Raw genomic sequence first — 26,608 nt, forward strand, 5'->3', positions numbered from 1 at the left:
TCTAGCCTGCTGACCACAAGACGGTCCACGTGACCCAAGTTAACCCAGAGGCCCAATCAGTGCACATCTTTGTGAATTACTAGGAAACAAAAAAGCTCTTTGCACTGAGACTGCCAGGTAAAAGAGCAATTATGTGCTGGGAGCTTCTGAATGTCATTATGGGGAAGAAGGTCCCCGCCCCCCCCCCCCCCCCCCCCGAGGATAAAACCAGTTTAGGGGAAAGCAAAGCTGGGATGGAAAGAGGAAGAGGCAGGGAGGGAGAAGGAGATAGAGAGACAGCACTGGTTACACTGGACTGAGATGTGAGCAGAAGGAAGTTGACTGGGGAAGCCACTGATATTTTAGAGTTGTTTAGCAGTTAGCATAGCCTGATGAACACACCCACACTTGTATATATAGTGTACCTCCTTGAGAACAATGGAGTCTGTTTCCACTGTATAAAGGCAGTTAAGGAACTTGAATATCTCAAATAAAAAACTCCAAGCTAGTAATTGTTATAAAATATAGTTTAATTTCACTCTTTTCATTATTGACTACAAAATTTTAAAAATACCAATATACAGAGAAGCACGAGTGAACTGGAAAAAAGCTAAAAACAGTATAAAAGACAAACCTAAGCTCAAGAATGTATGAGCAGTAACACACATACCATACACTCTCACATGAGTTCAGAAAGCATATTCTAGGTTGGATGCGTTTTCTTTCTAAGGCCAGCGTTTTACCAGGGCCACATCTGGAAAGCTCCCTGAACCAGAGTCCTTATATTATGTGGGAAGAATCTTCTCTAAACAAGCATTTCTCATGAAATAACTCATACCAGAGAGGCAGACGTATTCCAGACACAAAAGACATAAATGCCTCTCCTAAGCCCCTTGGTACTTGGAAAAATTAACCTAATGAAAACAAAGCACTCTAGAAATGGAAAAGTGACACCTAGTGGCCGCTTAGCAGTTTTTCTTTATGGCTTCTGATTTTCCTAGCTGTCAGCCTTGCTCTGCCCATGAGACCCTGCTTGGCATATCTGAATCTCCAGTTCTAGAGCCCAACAATGACCTGCTTGAGTGGCTCAGACCTCTTTAGAGCGGGACCTGACATGGCACCACCAAAGATGGTCCAGCAACTAGATAGTGGCTATTTCATTTCCCTGTGCCCCTGACTCTACAGAGATTCCTCAGAGAACACAACTCATAAATACAGCCTTTCCCCAAGGTAACACTGTAATTAAATACTTTAATCCCATTTACTCACCAAAAGTCTGGTCTGTACTGTTCTGTTTGCCTTCTGATTTCTCAATGGATTTCCAAATTTAGTTACTACCATACAGTGTCAACATATATCTCAAGTTTTTATTTGATTCGATTTCAGGCTATCATCCTGTAATGAAATATCTGATCAAATTTTCAAGTTTACCAGTTTTTAAAGTTTTAAATGTGATACATGGATAGAGATTCAGTTATTTATACTAAATCAAGGATAAATACGCAATTTTTTTTAAACCACAGCATTTAGAGGTAAATAATCATATTCATGGTATAACCTTTGGTCTATTTCAATAATATTCACTTAATAAAATGTTATAGAGCAGAGCCATCCAATAGAAATATAATGTGTGGCACATGTGAAATTTAAAATTTTCTAATAGCCACATTAGAAAAGTCAAAAGTAAAAATTTAATGTTTTATTAAATTCAGTATATCCAAAATATGATTTGAACATGGAATCCATATAAAATTGTTAATATATTTTATATTTCTTTTTATGCTGTTTGAAGTATGCTATGAAATTTACATTTACAGCCCATCTCAATTGAAATCTACATTTAAAGTGCTCAGGAGCCACATGTAGGTGCCTATCACACGGGACCACACAGTTCTAAGTCTGACCCTAATGCTCAAGTCCTAAGGATCAGAATCTCAGAATCAGAACTGGAAGTAAACTCGGAGATCAAATCTCTTGTCACAAACGAGGAAACTGAGGTACAGAGAGTTTAAATGGCTTACTTGCAATCACATAGCTAAATTTAGGCTGAGTGGGCTCTTCTGACTCTAGGCACTCCCCCCCTCACTACTTCACTGTCGGTAATTCTTAGGAGGGACACACACACACACATACACACACACACACACACACAATACACTGCTTTCATCCAATGTATAGAGATTTTCAACCAAGATTCAAGAAATTGGTAGGAGACAAAGAAATATTGAGTAAGACATATAAACATCTGCCACTCGTAATAGCAATCAAATGCAAACAGAATGGGTTTTGAAAAAAACCCCACTAAACTTGAGAGAGCTATATAGTATCATACATGTGGGTTGGATTCTGGGTCCAGGGCAAGAAGATCTACAGAAAAACATCAGAGTGGGTTTTAAAGGATCAAAGCATCCAACTGGCTATCTGCCAACTGGTCTATGGAATAAGTCCTCTAGAAACTCTGCCTCTCAGATCCTTGCATCATGGTTTGTCCCATCTGCTTTTGAGGCCATCCAGCCACAATGACCTATCCTGCAACCCATGGCTTAGGCCAACTCTGCAGGCCAAGGCTAACCTGCCAGAGTTCAGACGGCTAAAGTGTTAAGTTTGTAAGGCAAGTCCATCTGCACAACTTAAGAGAACAGATGTGATCATTCATGCTTCCTCAGACTTAACAAATCGTGCTTGGGCTACTTCAAACCAATCTCCCCCCATCTCATAGGGTTTCTTGGGCTTATTCTAAACCTGGCTGTCTCAAGTCCAGGAGTGGTGCCAACCCTCTGACACGTCTGGAGCATTGGGTCAGGTCAAGAGGATAATGTACCAATACGCCCTTGTCCACAGAGCCACTGCAGTCATGACGCTTGAAGGGAACATCTGCTTTTGGTTAATGCCTGTCGGTATGTTTGCCATTGGCACACCTGACAAAAGTTCAATCTAGTACTCACAGCGAAAGAAATGGACCAGATCAAAATGATGCTTTGTTATGGTGAGAGGCTCAGGGCAGCCAGTTGGAAAGGGATAGAACCATCTAGAGAAAGAAAACTGGATTTGAACCCCCACACTTGAGCCTCAGGGTTTCCCCACCAGGTTCCCAGCCTATCTTACTTTCATGTGTGGGGCACAAGGGACAATATATGGGAGCTTACTTGGTAAACTAGAAAGAGCTCTTAAAATGTAAGGTGATATAGAAATGTGATCTTCAAAATGGTAGATGTACCTATAGTGCTTTAAACATTCTTAATTCTTCCACTCGATTTGAGCCACCTCTGGATTAATGCTCTCCAAATTTTTACTTATAGCTAGAAAATTGGTTTTTAAATTCTTTCTCATTGCCTCATAGTTTTCAGGTAATTACCATGTATATAACTGCCTTCGGTTACATGCAATAGTAACTCTAACTGTTTAATAATCTTTAAGGCCACGACTAGTTCTTGGGATCAGTTAATTAATCATTTAACCAGTGAGCCCACTGCTTTCCCAAGTATGTAAAAAGAAACTGGTTTATACACAGTACACAATAAAAAATACATAAATTTAATTGTGTTTACACAAAACATTTAATCTGCCTGGGCCTGTTCCTTCCTCTAAGATAATCAGTTACTACATACCATTTCAACATAGAAAACCTGTTCTATCTGTATATCTTGAGTGGTTACATTAAGATTAAATATGCAAAAATTAATCACCAACATCTGGGGCCCAGAATCTTTCCTGTTCTGTAAGCAAAGTTGAAAGTGTCTCAACTTTTCTTTTTCTGAGTTTTAAATAAAAATCATCTCATTTAACATCCACCTCAAAGTGCTCAACTGGGCATTAATATCCTGGCTCTGTGCTTGTCCAAGTCTACAAACACTAAACATAGTAGTCACTGTGATCATGACTATCAATTGCATTGTCCCTTTAAATGTTCAAGTACTCACTGTTTTCTTAAAAAATACATAAGCCCTGTCCTCAATTAAGGAAATATACAAGAAATGGAAATGTTCCAAATTATACAAATCTACTATTATAAGTCAATTAAATGAATCTAAGACCCCTCCCCCCAATGCCAACATATTAAATTCTCAAACTCAAAAAAACTGCATCAAAAAAATAAAAACAAAACCAAAGCAAGATGTATGTGATACTCTTAGTCAGAAATATTTTAGCAAAAAATAGCAGCTAGTGGGTTTAAAACCAGTTGGCTGAGTAAAGGCGTCTGTAGGAAATCCCGAGCAGTTCTATTTGAAGAAAAACATCACATTTCCCCAGACACCTGTGAAATAGGTGCAAATATATAAAAATTGGTAGAACCTTCATAAGAATAAAGGATAAAAAGGGGATCGATACAGTACAGAAGAACATACAGTTTTTTTGTAAAGGAAATGCTGTAAAACATTTCCCATGTTTGGAGTTAAAAGTCAAATGCTAAAGGGTCCAGGGGATGTCGCTGAAGTCATCGGGTTCCCCCAGGCCCCCCTGTACTTCTAAGTAATTCATAAAGGCAGCTATGGCTGTGTCGTCATTGTCCCACAGGGTATCAAAATCCAGCTGGGCACCACCGCCTATAGAATAAAAATACAGGCCCGTGTAAGTACATTTGAAGGTTAAAAATGATTAGTATCAAAAAGGCAAAGCACAGGTAGAATGCCATACACTGCATTTTTTGAGGGCAGACTATAGGTCTTAAATTGCAGAAGCCAGATAAATTTGTTAATGGGTCACCTATTTTTATAACAATTAGCTGTCAGATAAATTGGACATAATTCACTTGATACATGTAAGTGAGCTAGTGCATGAGTTTTTTAATAGAAAATAAGAGCCTGAATAGGTACAGACTCCCAGACAACTGGAAGCTAGAGGCTGAGGTTTGCTTGCACAGCGGTGTATGTGTACGTGCTTGTGTGCAAAGAAGAAATTTAATTTTAACCTGCTTTGTGGGGAAAAAAAAACTTTGCTTGTTTAATCCAAAAAATGAGAAGGCTATAGCAAAGGGGAATATAAAGCCTTAATCCTATATAATAAAAGGGTAATATGCAAACTGACCCTAAAGGCAGAACGACTGGGAACGACCAGCCACTATGACGTGCACTGACCACCAGGGGGCAGATGCTCAACACAGGAGCTGCCCCCTGGTGGTCAGTGTGCTCCCACAGGGGGAACTCTGCTTAGCCACAAGCTGGGCAGTGCTAAGGATGTCCGACTGCGGGGAGTGGGCCTAAACTGTTAGTCGGACATCCCCCAAGGGCACCCGAGCTGCCAGAGGGATGTCTGACTGCCAGCTTAGGCCTGATCCCCCCGGGGACACCCCCCACCCCCACCCCAGTACATGGATTTTTGTGCACCGGGCCTCTAGTATTCTTATAAAAGGGGAGTAACCAGATTTTTTTATTGAAAAAAAGGACCTAAGGAGTTACCATGGAAATGAGCTTTAAGTTAGACATAAGGACAAGGTTCTAGAAATTAAGGGTTAAAACACAGCTGCAGGTTAACCAAAGTTTTCTAGATGTCTTTCGAAGTACAATAGAACTTGAGGTGATTAATAAGTGGTTCTGTGCACAGTTGATACCCAGATTCTTTAAGTTCTTTGATTTTCATTAACATAAAATTTCAGTAGATTAATGTCAGTTATGGGGAGTATGAAACAGTGTCACTTGAATTTACCTGATGTGAACTTTGTATAAACATAGAATGAATAATTGCATCTTAAACTTTTACCACTGGTACCCTTTAAAAATTCTTGAATTCCTGAGAGTGGACACTTTTTCCTGGATAGAAATACCTTAGTTTTATTTACATTGCATGTAGGAACAATACCTTGGATTTTGTTGATAACTGAATATTCAATGACAGGTGCATTAAGTAACATACATTTTAACATCAAGAGTACGGTTACTGCGTTTAGGATTTTGAATGGAAAAATCTTGGTTTTGGCCTTGTTTGCTTCTCTAGAAATCTCCTATGCCTGAAAATATAGTGATTAAGGAGGAGTTTTTGGAAAAACAAAATGGTGGGCAGATGTCAAAGAAAACTTACCTAGGAGTGGTTCATGACTGTGGGGAGCAACAGTGCTGTGGTTTTGCCTTGTGGCTTCTAGCTCCCCTATTTCAGACAGATTTAGTGGAATCAACTCCTTATTTGACATCTGGAAAGACAGAGTAGTAAGTAGTAAGGTTCCTACTTGACTGAAGTACTTCTTTGCAGTTATCGGACAGGGGCCTCTAGCAGCGTGGCCCCTGGTGGGCTGCACTGACTGAGTACTCTGTGCCTAAGCACCCCACGTGCATCATCCCATTTCACTTAAAAAATGTTGTGAGGGAACTGTTTTATGGATCAGGAATCTGAGGCCTAAAGAGGCTAATATTCGTGCCCAAGTGTTAGAGGCATAATTCTACCCCGTTTTCCTGACTCCAAAGCCCACATTCTTCATAACCACAACTGAATGAATGTCTGTACTATAAGAAAAGCGTGAGATGGGAAAGTTCTTGACCACAGTGCTCTGAGTCAGTTATTTTTTTAAAAAAAATGATGACAAAACCATATCCCATTAGATACCACAAAGGGAAATAGTGCTTTGGAGTGGAGAATGGATTAAACTAGAGGTTTTGACCAGAAAGTTATCATCCTGTTACAGAGTTACAGGTCAAACAATCTAATGTACAATGTAGTGTATCAAAAAGAAAGTCATCTATAATAATAAAAGGGTAATATGCTAACTAGACCGGACGTCTTCTGGACGTCATTCCGGATGTCCTTCCTGACCAAGCCAGGGCTGGAGGGAAGCCAGCCCAGGTCCCGGTGCCTGCGGGCAGCCTGAGGGAAGCCATCCAGAGTCCCGGGTGCCCGAGGGGAGCTGGTGCCAGCAGTAGGGGGAAGGAAGGCCTAATCTTGCATGAATTTTCGTGCATTGAGCCTCTAGTTTACCTATACTGTCTTAAGTTGAGGTACTTTATCTATATCTACAGAACGCCTATATAATGTACACTACTTGGCGATTTTTGTTACAATGACTTAACCTGTTTCTAACATATAGCTTGGCACAAAATGAGTACCCAATAAACATTTGCTAAATGTATGAGTAAAATTAAAAAACACTAGCCCAAAAGACTTATAATATTTTATGTTAAAATACATTTGCAAGTTCCCTTTTGCCCTTGGTCAGATTTAATTTTTCTATATATTTGTATACCACTTCATTTATAGACCTCCTTTAGGGCCTTTTGTTGTCAGAGCTACATTAGAATTATGCTCTATGTGAGTTTTCCAGATATTAGCACTACGTTTAGTCACTTTTGTATATGCCGCAATGCACTTCAAATAGCTAGTATTTATTGAATTGAATTAATGTGTTATTCTTATCTTGTAGCTTATATTAAACTTTGTTACAGACCAAAAGGTGTCCACTTAATCCGCTGAATTGGAATAACAGCAGTAATAACAGCTACCCTTTTCTGAGCACATGCTGTGTATCAGACACTGTTAAGCTTTTGCTTGTTTTCATACTTAATCACTTAATTCATACACCATCCCAAGAAATTGGTGCCATTATTATTCCAGTTTTACAAAAGAGGAAATCAAGGCACAGAGTTTAAAAAACCGACCTGGGGTTAAGCAGCAGTAAGTGTCTGAGTCACAACTTTGGACCCAGATCATATGGTTCCAGCAACTTCACTCTGAACCACTACTCTACATGGCCTATTAAACCACGGACTAGCTAGAAAAGGGTTCATTTATTTTTTAAGATGGCTTCCTTTCTCAGGAGAAATCATCCACAAGGAGCAAATTTTATTGTTCATTTATTTCATGAATATTGTCACTTATGTTTGTACTTACATTCCTGCAGTTTATAGTGTGAGTATCTTTCATTAAATCTGTTGGACTTGAATCACCCAAGGATGAAGAAGACTGTAACCTTTAAAAAGTGATACATAAAACATTTTCTGTACTTATATATTTTTAGAAGGAAATTTTCTCCTCTGAATATATCACAATCTGATAAAAAAAAAAATACAGTGAAGGAACATGAGACTGAGTATCATGACAGTTTTCACAATAGACCAACTTGTTGGGTGCCAGATTGTTTTTGACTATGGAGAGCTGAAAACACTCCACAGTAAATAGAAACATAAAATGCTGAGGTAAAAGCCCGTAAGTAAATCATGTTACTTATCTTAATATAGCACGTCACAAAATAATAGAATACTATAACACACTTAGTTTAAAACAGGCATTCACATCAAAACTCAGTTCCTTATCAAGATAACCAAGCAGCAGAATTGAAAGTAAAGAAAGACTTCCTAACATTTTGCAACCTTTAAGTAGAAAATGTGTGATATTTTTACTGTAATAGGTCATCCTCAGCAAACTGTCAGCAAACAACATAGAGAAGAGGCTTCATGACATTGGACTTGGCAGAGATTTCTTGGATATACCAAAAGCACACGAAATAAAAGAAGAGATATAGTCAAAATATACATGACAAAAATATAATCATACATGTTGATAATTAATCCCTTCAGTGAGACTTAAATGTGTAAAACTGACAGTAACATATACTATTAAATGCTCAATTATGTGACACACATAATGGCATAAACATAACTTCATGTGTTTATGTATTCCCAAGATGGCAGTTGACAAGAAATTACATAGGGAGAAATTAATACAGAAATGGAATGAATTCGGTCTAAAAACAGAAGAACAGACCAGTGGCCTGTCTTGGGGATTTTTCACAGGACAGCCAATGTAAAGAGCGTGGCTGGCTTCTCATTCTGTGGTTCATGGCTTTCAATCACCACCTGCTCACTTGGCTTTGGCAACCCCTCCCCCTATACCAGATTAATCTTTTGAAGCATGGCTTCCTTCACATTCATCCACTGGGTAGAAATCTGCTGCTTAAGTCCCTCCCTGCTTGACTTCACCTTAAACGCCCCATTGATCTCAGCAACCCAATTCCTCTTTCAGTGAAGTCTCCTTATTGTTCCCTGAAACCACCATGCTTTCTCCCACCCAACTCTACACAATGGCTGAAGTGCCTCCATACATAAATGCCTTCCCCACTGCATACTGGCCATTCTAATGGTACCCAACTGTCAATGTTTGGCTTAATTTCCACTCCTCTTAAAATGGCCTTCCAGCCCTAGCTGCTTTGGCTTAGTGGATAGAGCATCAGCCTGCAGAATGAAGGGTCCCAGGTTCGATTCTGGTCAAGGGCACATGCCCGGGTTGCAGGCTCAATCCCCAGTAGGGGGTGTGCAGGAGGCAGCCAATCAATGATTCTCTCTCATCACTGATGTTTCTCTCTCTTTCTTCTTTCTTTCTCTCTCTCTCTCTCTCTCTCTCTCTCTCTCTCTCTCTCTCTCTCTCTCTCCCTCCCTCCCTCCCTCCCTCCCTCCCTCCCTCCCTCCCTCTCCCTCTCCCTTCCTCTCTGAAAATAATTTTTTTTAAAAGCCCTTCTAGCATATATAGTCAAATGATTTTCAACAAGGGTTCTAAGACCATTCAATGGGGGAAAGGACAGTCTTTTCAACAAATGGTGCTGGGGAAACTGGGATATCCACATGCTGAAGAAGGAAGTTGGGCTATTACCTTACCCCATATACCAAAATTAACTCCAAATGGATCAAAGACCCAAATGTAAGACCTAAAACTATAAAAATGTCAGCAAACAACATAGAGAAGAGGCTTCATGACATTGGATTTGGCAGAGATTTCTTGGATATACCAAAAGCACACGTAATAAAAGAAGAGATATAGTCAAAATTTATCAAAGTTGAAAACTTCTATGCATCAAAGGACACTATCAACAGAGTGAAAAGGCACCCCAGAGATTTGGGGAAAATATTTACAAATCACTCCTACAACTCAATAATAACAAAAAAATAAATAACACAATTGAAAAATGGGCAAAGGACCTAAATTGACATTTCTCCAAAAAAGATATACAAATGGCAGATAAGCACATGAAAAGATTCTCATCACTAATTATAGGGATGCTGGTAGTATCAGAACAGATATCACAAATGAAGCTCTGGACTAACAAAACCACAATGAGATACCACTTCACACCTGTTTGGATGACTATTATAAAAAACAAACAAACAGAAAATAACAAGCATTGGTGAGAAATTTGAACCCTTGTGCAGTTGGTGGAGAATGTAAAATGGTGAAACTGCTATGGAAAACATAATAGCAGTTCCTCAGAAAGCTAAATAGAATTACCAAATTATCTAGCATTTCTGCTTCTAGGTCTATATCCCAAAGAACTGAAAGCAAGGACTAGAACTTAATTTGTACACCCACATTCACAGCATCATTACTTACAGTAGCCACAAGGTGGAAGCAACCAGGGGATCCATCAAGACATGACAAATGTCTTACTAGTAATTTTTTTTCAATTTAAACTACTTTTACTTTAAAAAAATTAAAACTATAAACTGTACAAAAAGAAAATAAAAAGCAAAAATTACTCTCTTCTACATTTCCCATCCCACAAAACCTAGTCCCATTATGGGAGGTGAGAAATTCTGAATTGTCTGAACAAATTACTTGTATTGTTGTTATATATCATCCAGCTATGAGTTCCTTTTCTATAATTTCAAAATCTAAAACACAGGGAAACCAGAAAGATTTTCCATAATTCATTTAGCAGCAAAATCTGAATTGATCTGAACTCAGCAAAACCTGACCTGACTGGTATGAAGCTATTTTCTTTTTTTATCCCACTCTGTCTTACTACATGTATTTACAAAACCTCACTCCAAAAATATATTTTTAAGCTTTATTATGGAAAACTTGAAACAGCTATAAAAGTAGATAATACAATGAAATCTCATATACCCACCAATCAGCTTCAATCATGATTCTTTCCCAAACTTGTTTAATGTATATACCCCAATCTCTAATCTCCCCTGTCCTCCCTGACCATTTAATTTATAAATACTTCATTGCAGAAATAATAATTTAATTGATTATGGGGTGCTGCCCATGATATTCTCTGGAGGTATTACACAAAACTCTTTAAAAACTTAATTCCAAAACACAATCTTTCTAAAATCTAAAGAAATTCTGAGTTCAAAACTTATATTGCCTCCAGAGTTTTAGATGGGCAATTATGGGCCTATATACACACCTTTCTTTTGCCTTATATATGTGGGTTATTATACACACTACCCTTTTGTTCTGATCTTGTTCTTTTTTTCTATTGACTATGTACTTTAAACAGCTTTCCATATTAGCATATATAGAGCTACCTAATTTTCAACAGTTGTGGAGTACTCCATTGTATGAATATGCCATAACAAGTTAGCCTATCTAATAATAGACAAACAGGGTAATTGACCGTACCTTCGCTACACCTCCCATTGGCTAATCAGCACGATATGCAAATTAACTGCCAACAAAGATGGCGGTTAATTTGCATATGGCACGAAGCGGCGGAGCGAAGACTGAAGGTGGCTGCGGCCGGAGCAGCGAGGGCTTCGAAGGTGACTCTGGCCGGAGCAGCCAGGGCTTGAAGGCGGCTCTGGCTGGAGCGAAGGCCTGGGTCCAGGGTGCTGGAGGAAAGCTGGTGCTGGCAGCCAGGGGAAGGGAAGGCCTATTGCACGAATCTTTTCATGCAACAGGCCTCTAGTATTTAAATATTTAAAGCACTACTGTGAAAAAACACATCAATGAATAGTCTTGTTCATAGATCTTTGCAAGGCTGTATAAGGCTATTTGCTCCTGGGGCAGAACTGCTGAGTCTAGGGTTACGTACACTTACATTTCGGACAGGTGTAGTCAAGTTGCCTTCCATAGCAGCTGGACTAATATATCCCCACAAACAGTTTAAGGTGACTGTTTTCTCACACTCTCACCAATATCATCAAACACTCAAATCTTTGACAGCCTTCTAAATGAAAATAGGCACTGCTTTTAGTTTGTACATATATGTTTTTAACTGTGAGTGGGGTTGAGCAATTTTTAGTTTCTTAGCCATTTGTATTTGTTTCTACTCACGTCCACTGTCCAACATTATTTATTATTGACTACTTTTAAAAATTGGCTAATAACTTTATTCTTTATACTATATATAAAGTTTAGTACAGATTAAGGTTAGTATATAGTTATATAAAATATACAGAGAGTTTAATAACTTCATACTATAAACTCTTCATATATTAAAATGATTAGTCTGTTTTGTCATATGAAATACACAATTATGTGCAGTTTATAATTTCTTTTAACTCTGTTAAAATAGTTATAGTTATGCCTAAGTTTTGAGTTTTTATATAATTTATCATATTTTTTCTTCATGAATTCTGGATGTACGATGATCCAAACTAAGATTACAAAATTTATACCTCTGTTTAAAATACTTTTATTGGTTTACTTTAAACTCTTTGATTTATTTGGAATTCCTATTAGTATAAAGAATAAAAATGGGGGGAGATCGAAGATGGCGGCGTAGGGAGTAGACCTGTGAGGGCTGCCTCCCACAACATCATTGAAACTACCAACTATAAGACAAACAACCACCATTCAGAACCATGGGGAAGTCGGCCCAGTGGAAGTTCTACAACTGGAAGGAGAGAAGGAAGCACAGTGAGACTGAGTAGGAGCTACAGAGGCGCCAAAAACAGAGGTACACAGTCGCATGCCAGGCGGGCTGCAACTGGATGCTCGGTTTTTTTTCAATCGGATTGCTCGGGGTGGGTCTCTGAGGCCCGAGACCCCCCGGGGAGAGGCGGCACAGCCTTGCATTGGTCAGAAAGCAAGGGAAGCTCTGGCGCGCAGCTGCTCGCTGGCACTGGGGGACGCGAAGTCCCGATGTCCCAGTATCCCGGAGAGGCGAGGGGCCGTGGAGACGCTGCCATTGCTATTTGCTCCACCATGGCAACTCCTTGAGACACCGCCCTACTCAATTTACATCCCCATCCAAGCTGTGCCAGAGGCACAAGAGGAAACGCCTGTGCTTTTATGAACTGTCTAATCCTCTGGGCTTGCTCGGGGCGGGTCTCTGAAGCCCCAGGCCCCACGGGGAGAGGCGGCACACGGCCTTGTAGCGGTCGGAAAGCGAGGGAGGCTCTGGCGCACATGCGAAGTCCCAATGTCCGGGAGAGGAGAGGAGCCGCGGAGACTCCGCCATTGCTATTTGCCCCGCCCCTGCGACTCCCTGAGACCCCGCCCTACTCAATTTATATTCCCATCCAAGCTGTGCCAGGGGCACAAAAAGACCCACCTGTGCTTTTGCAGCCTAACCCAACAAATTGCAGACTTCAACTCCTCGCACCCATGGGAGACACACTCAAGAAGCAGACCCAGGAGAACCAAGATGGCACCGTAAGGTACAGACCTGTGCGTGCTGCCTCCCACAACAACATGGAAACTACCAACTATAGGACAAACAGCTATCATACGGAACCATGGGAAAGCTGGCCCAGTGGAAGCTCTACAACTGGAAGGAAAGGAAGAAGAGCATTGAGACTGAGTAGGATGTGCAGAGGCGCCAAGTACATAGCCCAACCCAGCAGGCTGCAGATTTCGGTTCCTTGCATCCGGGAGGGACGCACTCGGGGGGCAGAGTCGGGTTTGGGGCAGGACGGGCCGGGGCCGGCTGGGCCTGCGATGTGGAACCGCTGTACCAGCAGACGCACAAGCACGCCCACAGGTTCCAGTCTCGCGTGGGACACTGGGGGACAGCAGACGGGCAGTCTGTGCACTTGGTGGAGGGCGAAGTCCGAGCAGGCGTGCTGGATGTTCAGCCACCAGGAACGCCTGGAGTTTTTGTCTGGTGGGGAGCTGCCCGGCAGGGGACAGAGTGCCAAACTTTGTGTTTCCCCAGTGAGGCTGGGACGGCCCCAGTGAGGTTGGGACAGCCCCGGTGAGGCCGATGCAGCCCCGGTGAGGTAGGGATGGCCCCAGTGAGGCCGGGATGGCCCCGGTGAGGTCGAGACTGCCCTGGTGAGGTCGGGACGGCACCGGTGAGGTCAAGGCGGCCCCGGTGAGGTCGGGGCGGCCCCGGTGAGGTTGGGACGGCTCCAGTAAGGTTGGGACAGATAATGGGGACCAGTATAGACTGATTAACAGGGGTAGATGCAGAGGCAGAGCAGCATTGAACAGACTGTCAAACTACAGTGGGAAGCCTGGGGAGGGCTTGGGGGGTGGGGTTAAGAGATCAACCGAAGGACTTATATGCATGCATAGAGGAATAACCGGTGGACACAAGACACTGGGGGGGTGGAGGCCGGGGGAGTGTGTGGGGGGGGGGGGGGGAGGAGACATATGTAATACTCTGTAATACTTCAAGAAATAAAAATTATTTAAAAAAAAAAGAATAAAAATGGGATCTAGCTTTCTTTGTTTTCCCAAATGGTTTCAGAGTTATTATAATGCCCTTAACAGTTTAATCTATTTCCTCTTACTGGAGGAAATGCCACTTTTACCATATAATAAATTTCCATATGTGTTTGAATCTTTTCTGAAATCTATTATTTCATTAATATATTTTCTGAAATCTATTTTTTTTATTAATCAAAATGTTTTCGTGACTATAGCTTTATAATATAATATCTGATCGTTTTAGTCTCAATTTTTTTTTTTTTTAGAATTTTGCTGGATATTCTAATGTAGTTACTACCATTTGTTGGATTCTAAAAAAAACCATTTTGACTGGATTCACATTGAATTCATAGGTTAGTTCAGGGAACACTGACATCCTTAAAATACTGAGTCTTCCTATTAAAAAACAACTTGTATCTGGAAAGTTATTCAAGTCATCTGCATTTTAATTTTTTTCCCCATGAAGTTCTAGATACTTCTTGTAAAATTTATATCTAAATACCTTTTTATCTGTTTTGTTGCTACCGTAAAGGTGATCTTCTCTTCCATTATATTGTTGAACTGGTTACTGTTTGCATAGAGGAAACATTGATTTCGGAATATTGGTGTTATAAGCATAATCACTTTTCTTGTAATATTTGCAAAAGATGAAACATTACCTTTGTAAGTCCAGAGCTTCATTTGCAATATCTGTGCCGATACTGCCAGCACCAAGCACTGTGCCGGTGCACAATCCAGGCACACTGACACAGGACTCTAAACAACAAAAGGAAAATTCAATTGAGAACTTTAAAAAAGTATATATCTTTGGTTGATATATTTCTTTCAAATATTTCTATCTTTAAAAGGAACAGACTAGCCGCATCTTAAATTGTTAGAAATATTCATGCTTGCATTACCAACATAATGCATGATGGTTTAAGATGTTTATTCAGAAGTGTGTATGAATCAAATGTGCAGAGAGTCACTGACCTGTAGCCTTTGAGTACAGACAGTTCCTGCCCACTTCAATACCGATACTAAAGGCAGAGCAATACTAGTTTATTTTTAATATTTCCTAATATTTTTACTTATGCAAGGGCTATATTATGTAATTCCTGTGGTAAAAAAAATGGATATAAGCAAAAACTTCCCCTTAATGCTTTTTATTAATGTGCCCAACTGATACTTTGAGTCCCACGAAGTACAAGGAACTGTGCTAGCTGCCAGGGAGAGAGGACGGATAAAACACCATTCCTACTCTCAGAGAACTCGGCCTGTGATCAGCCCGCTGAGTGAACAACGAACTGCAATACAACCTAAGATTGTAACGGAGGTGTGACCAAAGTACTGTGCGAATTCTGCAGAGGACAACTGAACCCATAGAAGTCTTTTCAACTTCACCTTGAGACTTTTACCTCTCCAGGACAGAAAAAGATATAACAATAATAACAGTCTTGGTAATAAGTTTCCATCATCTAAACCTAAGCTTACCTTCCAATGATTGAGAGCTGTAAGGAAGTGACGATGCTCCTCCAGTCTCGCTGTGTCCCCTAGAATTTAGAAACACCAGCAGTGACATCTTTTTTAGGTTGGGACACCCACCCAATTCATTGCCAGTAAAATGGTGCTTTTTCTACCATTTTTAAGGAAAGTGTTAGAGTAACTGTATTTAATTTTTTTATATATGCATTTGTTAATATTACCACCAGAGATCAAGGTACTAATGTGCTAAGTACCAAATGCCCTATTACCCTATAAAGTACATGTTGTCATAGTTACAAACTGTCAGATCATAATAAGAAGGCAAGGGTTATTGGAACAGGTAGCCGGATACTGCTGGAAGAGCTTCCGCAGCTTTTAGATAAAGCTAAATATTATAAATAAGAAAATAGGTTTGATGAAACATTGTAGCAATTTTAAAAAAGTATAGAAAAAGAATAAACTTAGAACAGGGCCATGCTAGCATATGGCGCAAATGAGGAAAAGCTGGCCCTTCCTTCAGGCTGATGGCATAGACCAGGACTTGGCAAGCAGTGCTTTGGGCTGGATTGCTGCTCATCCCTCCACCAAGGGCTCTGCACAGCCACCTGTGGTACCCCAGGCTTAGAAGATGTTCATGCAAAATGATGTGGAGGACAAACAACTTCTTACAGTGATATACAGTTTAAAGTCACATCCATATCACTTAGTGATGGGATAAGACACAGCCATGGAGGGTAGGAAGGAGAGGTTTGAAGAAAGCACTTCACTGTCATATTTTATACTACGCAAAAAGGGATATATTTTATAAGGGCAAACTTTCAGCTTATCCTGAGAACTAATGCCAATAGACAGTGAGTGAAGTACTCAATATACACTGAATGGCCAGATTATTATGACCACCCCATCAGTACTTCGTTGGGCCACCTTTTGCCTTCAATTCTGCAGCGATTCTTCTTGGGATTGACTCCAAGAGATGTTGAAAGGTGATGCGAGGAATTTGACACCATGCCTGATGAATAGCACTGTCCACGTCTCTGAGATTTGATGGTTGTGGAACCAGCTGCCTGATGGCTCTTTTAACTTCGTCCCACAAATGCTCAATTGGATTGAGATCTGGTGATTGTGGGGGCCACCTAAGCAAGGTAAAGTCTCCCTCATGTTCTTGAAACCACTCCTGCACAATATGAGCACCGTGGCATGGCGCATGGTCTTGTTGGAAGAAGCCATCTCCATTGGGATACGCCATTAACATGAAAGGACGAACTTGATCAGCAATGATACTTAGGTATGTTGTGCTATTCAGACATTGTTCCACATGAATTAAAGGGCCCAAATCATGCCAGGAAAACATGCCCCAAACCATAACACTGCCCCCACCAGCTTGAAGGGTTGTACTCATGCGTGTGGAGTGCATGCTTTCATGATGTTTCTGCCAAATTCTCATTCTGCCATCTGCATGATGCAACTGGAAACGTGATTCATCGAACCACATGACTTTTTTCCAATGCTCGACTGTCCAATCCTTGTGTTCCTGTGCGATTGGAGACGTTTTATCTTGGTAACTGCAGACAGCAAAGGTGTTCGAACAGGCCTTCGGCTTCCATATCCCATACGATGTAGTGTACGGCTAATTTGCCTACAAATGTCAGGTGGTCATAATAATCTGGCCACTCAGTGTATATCTCAGTTGTAATATAAAGTCAGAAGGTAAGATAGTTTTAATGAGTTAGCAAGATGAGGGAAGCAAAGATATTCATTTGAAATTAATAAAAGGTCTTACCAACATAAAAACAATTACTTACAAAACTAAAGTGTTGACAGACACAATATATTCCAGTTCTTTGGTCCAAGGATTTGTGAAACTAAACCATTGGCTTTTTAAAGTTACAAACGAGCCATCTTTTGCTCTGAATTTGTATGAATCTGTAAATATTTTCTCTTTACTCTGTAGAACTTAACAAGAAAAGATCATAATTAGTATACGGTCTACCACTATATAAATCAAACTTTTGAGGATTAATTCAAATTTTGGATTTCACAGGAATGAGAAATTAAGAGTTGAAGCTGCAATTAAGAAGTACCCAAACCTTACCCCACTCAATGCATACCTGCTTTGTGCTTGTTAGTCAATTTACTATGGTCATCTTGATGAAAATATTCATAACAAGAAGTTCCCAAAAGTTCCTGAGGCAGATATCCTAAAATTGCTGTTGCCCTGGTTTTAAAATTAAAAAGAAAACTTAGAATTGGTGAGCAAATTCCTTCCAGAATCCGGAAGGTCCATGCATGGTCAGGACAGTAGGGAGGTGGACTCGGGGATGACTAACTCGGGGGCATCACTAACCCAGACCAGAGCTGCAAAACAGAATGGACACCCAGGCATGAGGCTACTCCAGAGGACACCCACCCAATCCACTGCCAGTGAAATTGTGGCCAGAGACCCATCCCAGTTTCTGCGCCACTGGCTAAGAAATATTCCAAGTTTACATTTTGGCTTGAACAAATTTACTGGTAATATCCATACTGTTATTTCATTTAAACTTTATTTCCTGTTTTGAAGCCTTAAAAGAAAAAGTCCAACAGTCCTAAGCCACATTTTAATAGCCTTAAATATCCCATTGAACTCATGTCATTAAGGCATATAAATGTTACCTTTGGTCCACATAGACAAATTTTCCATTCATTGCAAAACGGGTTATAAATTCAGTTGGTTTCACTTTAACCTCTCCACTGTTCTGTGGGACAGTATTTGGATATACTCTCCCAATGGCAACAAGGCAGGTGAAATTGCTGTCTTCCTTACTGTTCCTTTCTTCTTCCATTCCAATAGTATTTGTAGACCAGCTTCTCAAGTAACCAGTGCAGTGGACAGTGCAGAATTTCCTATGATCTAATTCAAAAGTTTTTTTTAAAAGAGCATTTGTCAATTATATCTCAATAAAACTGGGGGGGGGGGAGATAAAATAGCATTTGAATCATTATGAATTCTCATATTTCTTACATTGACATGAGTTATAATGTGCTTTGAAATATTCAAATAATGTATTTCATTGAAATCGATTGTGTTTAACCACTTTATTCTTAATGGGTTATTTTCCCTCAGGAATTAAACTATAAGTACTATATCAAAAAGTAAGAAGACTGCTTTAATTTAGGTTTAAACAGGTCTATATTTATTTATTTCTAAGTCAATTTTTAAAAATACTGTAATTTATATCTGTTAGAAGAAGTTAAACTTCATGTTCTCTTGCCCTTAGCCACAAAGATACTGTTTTCAGCTTATTAAAATTTTGATATAATTTATATTCCTAAGTTCAAAGGATAATTATGTATACATTCTTAAATATCTTATGTTAGTACTTATAATGGTTATACTAGATTATAGACAAAATTTGGAGACCACTTAGAGAAATTTATAATAAAATGTATTTTAAAAATAAAATTTGACTCAAATTTCACTTTCAGAAAAAAAAAAAAATCCCAAGCTTAACTCACGGAAAAGGTCCAACAAGAAAAATAAAAAACTGAAGATAATCCATATGCTCAAATATCAGGAAATGCTTAAGAAAATACTGAAACGCAACACAGGCATAAAAGGCAGGCAGTCTACAGAGTATGGCAATCCACAAAAAAAGTAACTTGAAGATTAAAAAGAAGAAAAAAAAGGGCTGGTAAAAATTACTTCAACTGTTTGTGATAACCTTTAGAAAAGACCAAGACAGTCACTGTTTTAAATTGGCACTATTTGATAAGACTGTTACTACAACAATTCTTTTAAAAACATGTTTTTAAATAGAAAGTGATATGGGCTGTCTTATAAAATAGCAACTAATAGTAACAGCAAAGATTTATAGCACACTTGATGTGCTATGCTCTGTTTTAAGTGCTTTAAATGTATAATTCATACACTAATGTATTAATAGTCCTGTGCGGTGTTCTAATATTGTCCCCACTGTGTTAGGAAACTGAGAGTTAACACCAAGGTCACAGCAGGGAGGGTGGAGCCAAAGTTTACATCCAGACAAGCTGGCTCCAGAGCTCCCTTTCTGAGCCACCAATGCCCTGCTATTTGATGACAGTGAGTGCTCTGTCACAGGGGTCCAAATAGGACTTGCCTGGATAATGGGGGAGAAAGGGGCTACAAAAAGGTATTCCAGTCAGAGGGAACAGCCACTGCAAACTGAGAGTCAAGAGACAGCGGTCAGATGTGGCTGAAGCATGGTTTGCGATGGGGAAATGGCGACATAGCAGGCAACAGTTTGACTTTTGTAAGCCATGCACAGGACCTTGTGTTCAACACCTAACACACATCACCCCCTCCATGGTCCAAAGGTACCTTAAATTACAAGTCATTCTCCCTTCCAACCCTGAACCAAGTTTATCACTTATCCCTTATCCTGTTTAATGTCACCATCATCAACCCAGGGAAGCATGCTGTCTCTGAAGACCAGAGAAAGAGGTTGAACAGAATCACAGGGGTGAGACACTGCAAACCAGATGGGGTGCCCTTGAAGGGGTAGGTGCTGAGAGGCTATGTCACGTGGAACTGACAGCATCTGCCACACCTGCGCAAGAAGCCAATGGATTCTGGGTGCATTACTGTATGACTGATTATCTTACTAAGATAAACTTAAGAAATACCTAAGATGTTTGGAAGTGGTCACCCATCCTTCATCAACCTTTGATTTCACAAGTTGAGATACAAGAGAAATTTTATTCTTATCTTAGAATCCTTTTCAAAGTCTAAATCTATGACATTAGAATCAGGGTAGAAATCATGTTTTTAGTGTCACTCTTGCTAATTTTTTCTAAACTTTTACTATGGAAAATCTCAAACACACACAAAATCAGAGAGAATAGTACAGTTGACCCTGAACAATGTGGTGTGTGTGTGTGGGTTGACCAGAAGCCTTACTAATAACAAGTCAATGAACACATTTTGCGCATTATATGTATTATATACTACACTCTTGCAATAAAGCAAAAGAAAATAAAATATTAAGAAAATCATGAGAAAATACATTTACGGTGTTTATTAAAAAAAAATCCGCATGTCCACACAGTTCAATCCTACGTTGCTATGAGTGACTGGTGGCTAATTTTGGAAATAGCTGTTCCATAAATCTTAAATTCAGTTTTAATTATCATTAAAAGCGCTGTTTTCTACTCTCTTTTTTAATATTTAAATGTAACTAAGACAAAACTATGGAGTCAAAAGATTAGTGTTTGCCAGGGGTGGTGGTGGTAAGAGATGAATAGGCAGAGCACAGAGAATTTTTATGAAGATAATTTGTATGATATTATAATGATGGAGATATGTCATTATATATTTGTCTAAACCCACAAAATGAACAACAGCAAGAATGAACTCTAAGGTAAATTATGGACTTTGGGTGATTATGATGTGTCAATGTGGGTTTCATCCTTGGTGAAAAAAAAATATATACCATTCTGGTAGAAGATGTTGATAATGGGGGAAGCTATGCATGTGTGGGGGCCAAGAATACAAGGAAAATCTCTCTATCTCTCTCAATTTTGTTGCAAACCTAAATTGCTCTAAAAAATAGTCTTATCCTAGCTGTTGTGGTTCAGTGGTTGAGCATCGTCCAATGAACCAAGAGGTTGCTGGTTCAATTCCTGGTCAGGGCACATGCCAGGGTTGGGCTCGAAGGGGGTGTGCAGAAGGCAGTCAATAAATGTTTTAAACTCTTTATCCCTCTCCCTTCCTCTCTCTCTGAAAAAAAATCAATAAAAACATATTTTTAAAAAATAGTCTTAAAAATAACAAAAAAAGTTAATGTACCATGTCATGGTAAAAGGGAAGAAAAATACCTTTATTAACTTTCATCATTAATAGGAAGTGATCTTAAAATAGTCGATGACATTGGCAAATGCCGGAAGCTGGTCCATCCTTGCTGCTTGACACAGTTGCTGCAGGGAAGAAACATCTGCACAGCATATGTTTCAAGGGACCTGGTGTATATGGCATACTGTTCTTAATATGTTTGCTCACCTTCTTGGCGCTATGTGTTTTAACCAACGTCACCTCTCCGAGAAAGGTTGTTTCCCCAGGTAGGGATTTTTCCCTGAAGTTAGGGAGGGAATAAAACCCCTTAACTAAGTGCCAGGCGGGTAGTTAATCACTTTAACTATGAACAATCATGCTTAAGCTACATAATGTTTACTCCCTGGAATGGAAATAAGAAACGCCCTAACCTTTGGAATAGAAATTGATAGGATTAAAATCAACTGGTATAAATACAGATATAGCAGGACAATAAAACATGGAACCTGGCTGGAGATCCTGGCTAGAACCTGGCTAGGCTGCTGATCAACTGAACGCTGTCTCCGTGTCATTCCTTCTTCGCCGACTCCGTCCACACCTTTGGGAACCCCTGGACCTGCTGGGGCTGGACCCCAACAGGCTAATCATTACTGGAAAGAATGATTTAGTAGTAACTATATGCAAAATGTTTATTTCACTTGACAGACCTTCTCCTTGGTTAACCACAATCCAAAATGATCACATGTGTGGGAAGTCATCCATGTGGCGCACCAGGGTTCCATTGTGCCGTTAACCTCATCCTGGTCCAGGCATCTGTCTACATGTCTGTCTGCAGGCAGTTCTCAAACACCAGGCACTGCGAGGAAGGGCCTTACTGATTGTTAACACATGCCCTTACCACCATTCCTCAGGCCAGACTGGCCTCATGCCTTTGGCCCACAGCGCTGGAGTGTCAAGTGAATATTTGGTTCAAATGCTTGAGCAGACTAAAAAGTTCTTCTTTGAGAAGCTATGTGACTCCCAGTGCAGGCATCTGTGTGGCCCAGCTTGATGTGGGACTGAACCTCTGTGTGTGGGCAGAAGTGCATTCCTACAATGGAAGCCAACCCCTAGATGTGTTTCCACTGCAGAAATCGCCGAGGGTGGCTCTCTTTCATTAATAGCCTTTGGCATCTAGGCAGCTCCTCTCATAGGTGGCGCAGCAGAGTGGAAGGCATATAGATGTTAATGCTAGATTTGACTCTGCCACTTTCTCTGTGACTTTAGACAAATTGCATAACCTTTTAGGGCTTCAGTTTCCTCATCTGCAAAATGGGGGTGATTTGCACAGTACTGTTATGCCGATTGAATTAGGTACTTAAGCAAAATGCTGGGCATATAGGTTTTAAATAATTACTAATTTTCTTCTTGCCCTTTTATTTCCCTTCTTTTTTCTCTGAGTCACAAATAATGGCTTTCATTTACTGAGTGCTTACCAGGAGCCAAGCACTGCACTTAGCCACATGCAATCCTAACCCTGCTCCCATGAGCTATAGTATACCTATCTTATCAGTCAGCGGGGACTGCCGCAACAAAATACCACAGACTGGGTGACTTAACCGATAGAAATTTACTTTTCTCACAGTTCTGGTGGCTAGAAGTTCAGGATCAAGGGGTTGGCTGTTTGGTTTCTCCTGGGGCCTCTGCTTCACTTGCAGACAGGAGACGCTCATTGTGTCCTCATGTGGCCTCCTCTCTGTGGGGGTGCATTCCAGGTGTCTCTCCCTCTTCGTGTGAAACACCAGTCCTACTGGATTAGGGCCACACTCTTATGACCTCACTTACCCTTCATTCCTTCTTTAAAGGCCCTATCTCCAAGTCCCCTCAAAAGGGGAGCTAGGGCTTCCACTTCAACATGTGAGTTATGGGGAAACAGTGCAGCCCATCACCCCATTTTCCACAGATTGAGAGGAGCCTGCCTAAGGCGGCACAGTTGTTAAGCAGCAGACCCGACGTTAAAACCTTAATAAATTCAGAGCCCAGGCCCTTTCCACTCCGTCCTAAAACCCAGCCACCAGCATGGCTGATGTGAGGCAGAGCTTAGATGAGAACCTGGAACATTAGAGGGACTTAAAAATCTGTCAGTTCCTTCGGCTCATCACAGAAGTCAACTATTAATCAGCTTTTATTGACCATTTGCCAAATATTCTTAAAATATCTGTAGTTTTTCCAGTAAGATTATCAATATTTATTTCAAAGGAAAGAATTTTTCCCTGCCTCTCCTATAAATCTCAAACTTCTAATAATAAATTTTAAAAAAATCCTTTTAGAAACCACATGGAAGAACCAAAGTTTGATTATTACATTCTTCAAGAATGATGTTTAGATTTTTTTTAACCTATGACTATACACATGTGTTTTTGCTTAAGATTCAATATTTACAAGACTGCCTCAAAATACTATGACAGAACCACGCAGCTGTCTAAAGGGTGTGTAACTTTCCTTTTTGTATCTTTGCAAAGGGTTAAAAGACCACACATGGAAAGTTTTATACTTCCAAGATTATCATCAGCAACTGACTTGGGCTCCCATAGCTAAGAAAAATCCACCAAGTTGTATATATTCAGTCATATGCTGTCCTAGAATTTCACACAAAAAAAGAAGTAAAAAAATCTAAGGTGACACAAAGAAGAAAGAACCAGACAAGGTAGAGTCCTACCACCAATTTGTGCTTGTAGTTCCGTATTTCAAGCCAAACTGTAAAGTGCCCATTGAATAAACACATTTATTTCCCATAAGCCTCAGATTCCTTTGGCTCCCACTACAGAGCCTTTCCATTTTACTTCTGGGAGCTATGATACAGAAAATGGTCCAAGCTGTTTGCTGTCTTAGCCTCAGATCCCATGACAAACGATCACAGACTGGGTGGCTTAACAAACAGATATTTCCTCACAATTATAGAGGCTGGAATTCTGAGATCAGGATGGGCGCATAGCTGAGTTCTGGTGAGGGTTTATAGACCGCTACCATATAGCTTTGTGCTCACAGACTGTAAACTTTCGGGTGTCCCTTCTTATAAGGGCACTAATCACATCATGAGGGCCCCACTCTCATGACTTCACCTAAACCTAATTATCTCCCAAAGATCCCATCTCCAAATACCATCACATTGAGGGGTGAGAGGTTCAACAAATGAATTTTAGGGGACACAATTCAGTCCATAGCATTTGCTAAAAACTTCTTGGGATAAAAACTTTTAAAATATGTCCCAATTGCTTCTTGGGCAAAACAAAAACATTACAATGTAATTAATTCACTGGATTCTTAACTATTCTTTGGGCTCTGAGTCAATTATATGGTCCACCAATCAGGAACAAAGGACAGGAGAATGGTCACTTATGCCATCAGTATATGTGTGAATATCTATATGCAAGGAACTATGGAGAGACGAATCACTCATTCTAGTGTGACAGGCAAATATATAAAAGAATATAATTTCAATACAGTGTGGAAACGGCAGCAAATATAATAGACTAGAGGCCTGGTGCATGAAATTCCCTCAGCCCAGCCTGCCCCTCTCACAGTCCGGGAGCCCTCAGTGGATGTCCTACTGATGGCCACAGTCTGGCAGCAGAGGCTCAGAGCAGGCGTCGTGTGTGTGTGTGTGTGTGTGTGTGTGTGTGTGTGTGTATGTCTGCTGGGAGCCTGCCCCCAGCCGCGCCATGGAGGCTTGGAGCAGGAGCCCCTCTGTGTTGATCTCTCAGGCTCCTGGACTCCACTGCATGTTGTACTATCCCTTGAGCTATGGCCAGGATGGGGGTGCTGCTTGCAAGCCGGGCTTTCCTGCTCCAGGATCGCCATGGCGACGGGGGAGCAGGCCCAGCTTGGGGCTGCCCGCAGGCCAGGCTTTCCTGCTCCCGGATCAGGCGCAGCTTGGGGCTGCCTACAGGCTGCACTTTTCTACTTACCGATGGCCAGATCACCACAGCGACCCAGGGCCCAGCAGCACTTTCCTGCTCTCCAATAGTCATAGGGTCCCGGCTGGAGGTGGGGCTTAGGCGGCACGGGGGTCCCGGCTGGGGGCTCAGGTGGCACACAGGGGTCCCGGCTGGGGGCAGGGCTTATGGCCTGCTGCCCAGGGCTGCACATGGGGCCCGGATGGCAGCTCGCGCTGTCCCGCCCTGCCTGTAGTATAGGATAGAGGCCTGGTGCATGGGTGGGGGCCGGCTGGTTTGCCCTGAAGGATGTCCTGGATCAGGGTGAGGGTCCCGCTTGAGTGCCTGGCCAGCCTGGATGAGGGGATGATGGCTGTTTGCAGCTGGTCACACCCCCTTCAGGGTGGGGGTCCCCACTGGGGTGCCTGGCCAGTCTGGGTGAGGGGCTGAGGGCCGTTTTCAGGCTGGCGGGTGACTGAAGCTCCCAGCCTCTCCTTTTTTTTCTTTCTTTCTTTTTTTAATTCTGGGATTTATTTACTTTCTATGGCTGTCACTGGAGCTGAGAGCCAGCTTTAGCTCTGAGGCCGGCTCCAGCTTGAGGCCTCGGCTGCTGAAAGCAGATATCTGGGCTTTGTTTAGCTTCTATAATTGAAACTCTGTTGCCATCACTGCCGCTCTAAGCTCCGAGCCCGCTGCCAGCTGAAAACAGCTATCTGGAGCTTGTTTAGCTTCTATAATTGCAACTTTGTTGCATCCGGAGCTCAGAGCTGGGCTGCTGCAGGCTGGGAACCTTGGCTTCCTCCTTCACTGGAGCAAGCAAGCCTCCTGTTCACTTCAGCTGCTTGGCTGCCGGCTGCCATCTTGGTTGGCAGTTAATTTGCATATCCTGCTGATTAGCCAATGGGAAGCGTTCAGGGGGTATGGTCAATTTGCATCTTTCTCTTTTATTAGATAGGATGCTCAGTTTTATGAATAAACTAGAGGCCCAGTGCATGAAAATTCATGCACTGGATGGGGGGGTCCCTCAGCCCGGCCTGCCCCCTCTCACATCCAGGAGCCCTCAGGGGTGGGAGGTGACCCGACGATCAGGGGAAGGTGATGCCCCATCACACCTCTGCTGCTGCCATTGCCGGCAGTGCAAGCCTCGGGCAGTCCTGGGTGGCTG

The 26,608-nt window shown here is 41.2% G+C and overlaps 1 protein-coding gene across 2 annotated transcripts in view; it reads right to left on the reverse strand.

The window, feature by feature from the left end:
* BMAL2 (basic helix-loop-helix ARNT like 2) overlaps positions 1–26,608 on the reverse strand; it is a 69,904-nt gene that overhangs the window by 22,739 nt on the left and 20,557 nt on the right. Inside the window, exons 7-14 of one of the 2 annotated variants that reach the window (XM_081083705.1) lie at positions 18,397–18,634; positions 17,853–17,959; positions 17,547–17,697; positions 15,754–15,812; positions 14,940–15,036; positions 7,792–7,870; positions 5,995–6,103; positions 3,493–4,523 (exon numbers count right to left, since the gene is read on the reverse strand). In XM_081083705.1, coding sequence (XP_080939831.1) covers positions 4,387–4,523; positions 5,995–6,103; positions 7,792–7,870; positions 14,940–15,036; positions 15,754–15,812; positions 17,547–17,697; positions 17,853–17,959; positions 18,397–18,634 — 977 coding nt within the window. In that variant the 3' untranslated portion in view covers positions 3,493–4,386. Of the gene's footprint in view, positions 1–3,492; positions 4,524–5,994; positions 6,104–7,791; positions 7,871–14,939; positions 15,037–15,753; positions 15,813–17,546; positions 17,698–17,852; positions 17,960–18,396; positions 18,635–26,608 lie in introns of those variants that run through there. The other variant, XM_081083706.1, reaches the window with a different exon arrangement.

Source organism: Myotis nattereri, assembly GCF_964212035.1.
Source record: "Myotis nattereri genome assembly, chromosome: 2".
Taxonomy (NCBI): Eukaryota; Metazoa; Chordata; class Mammalia; order Chiroptera; family Vespertilionidae; genus Myotis; species Myotis nattereri.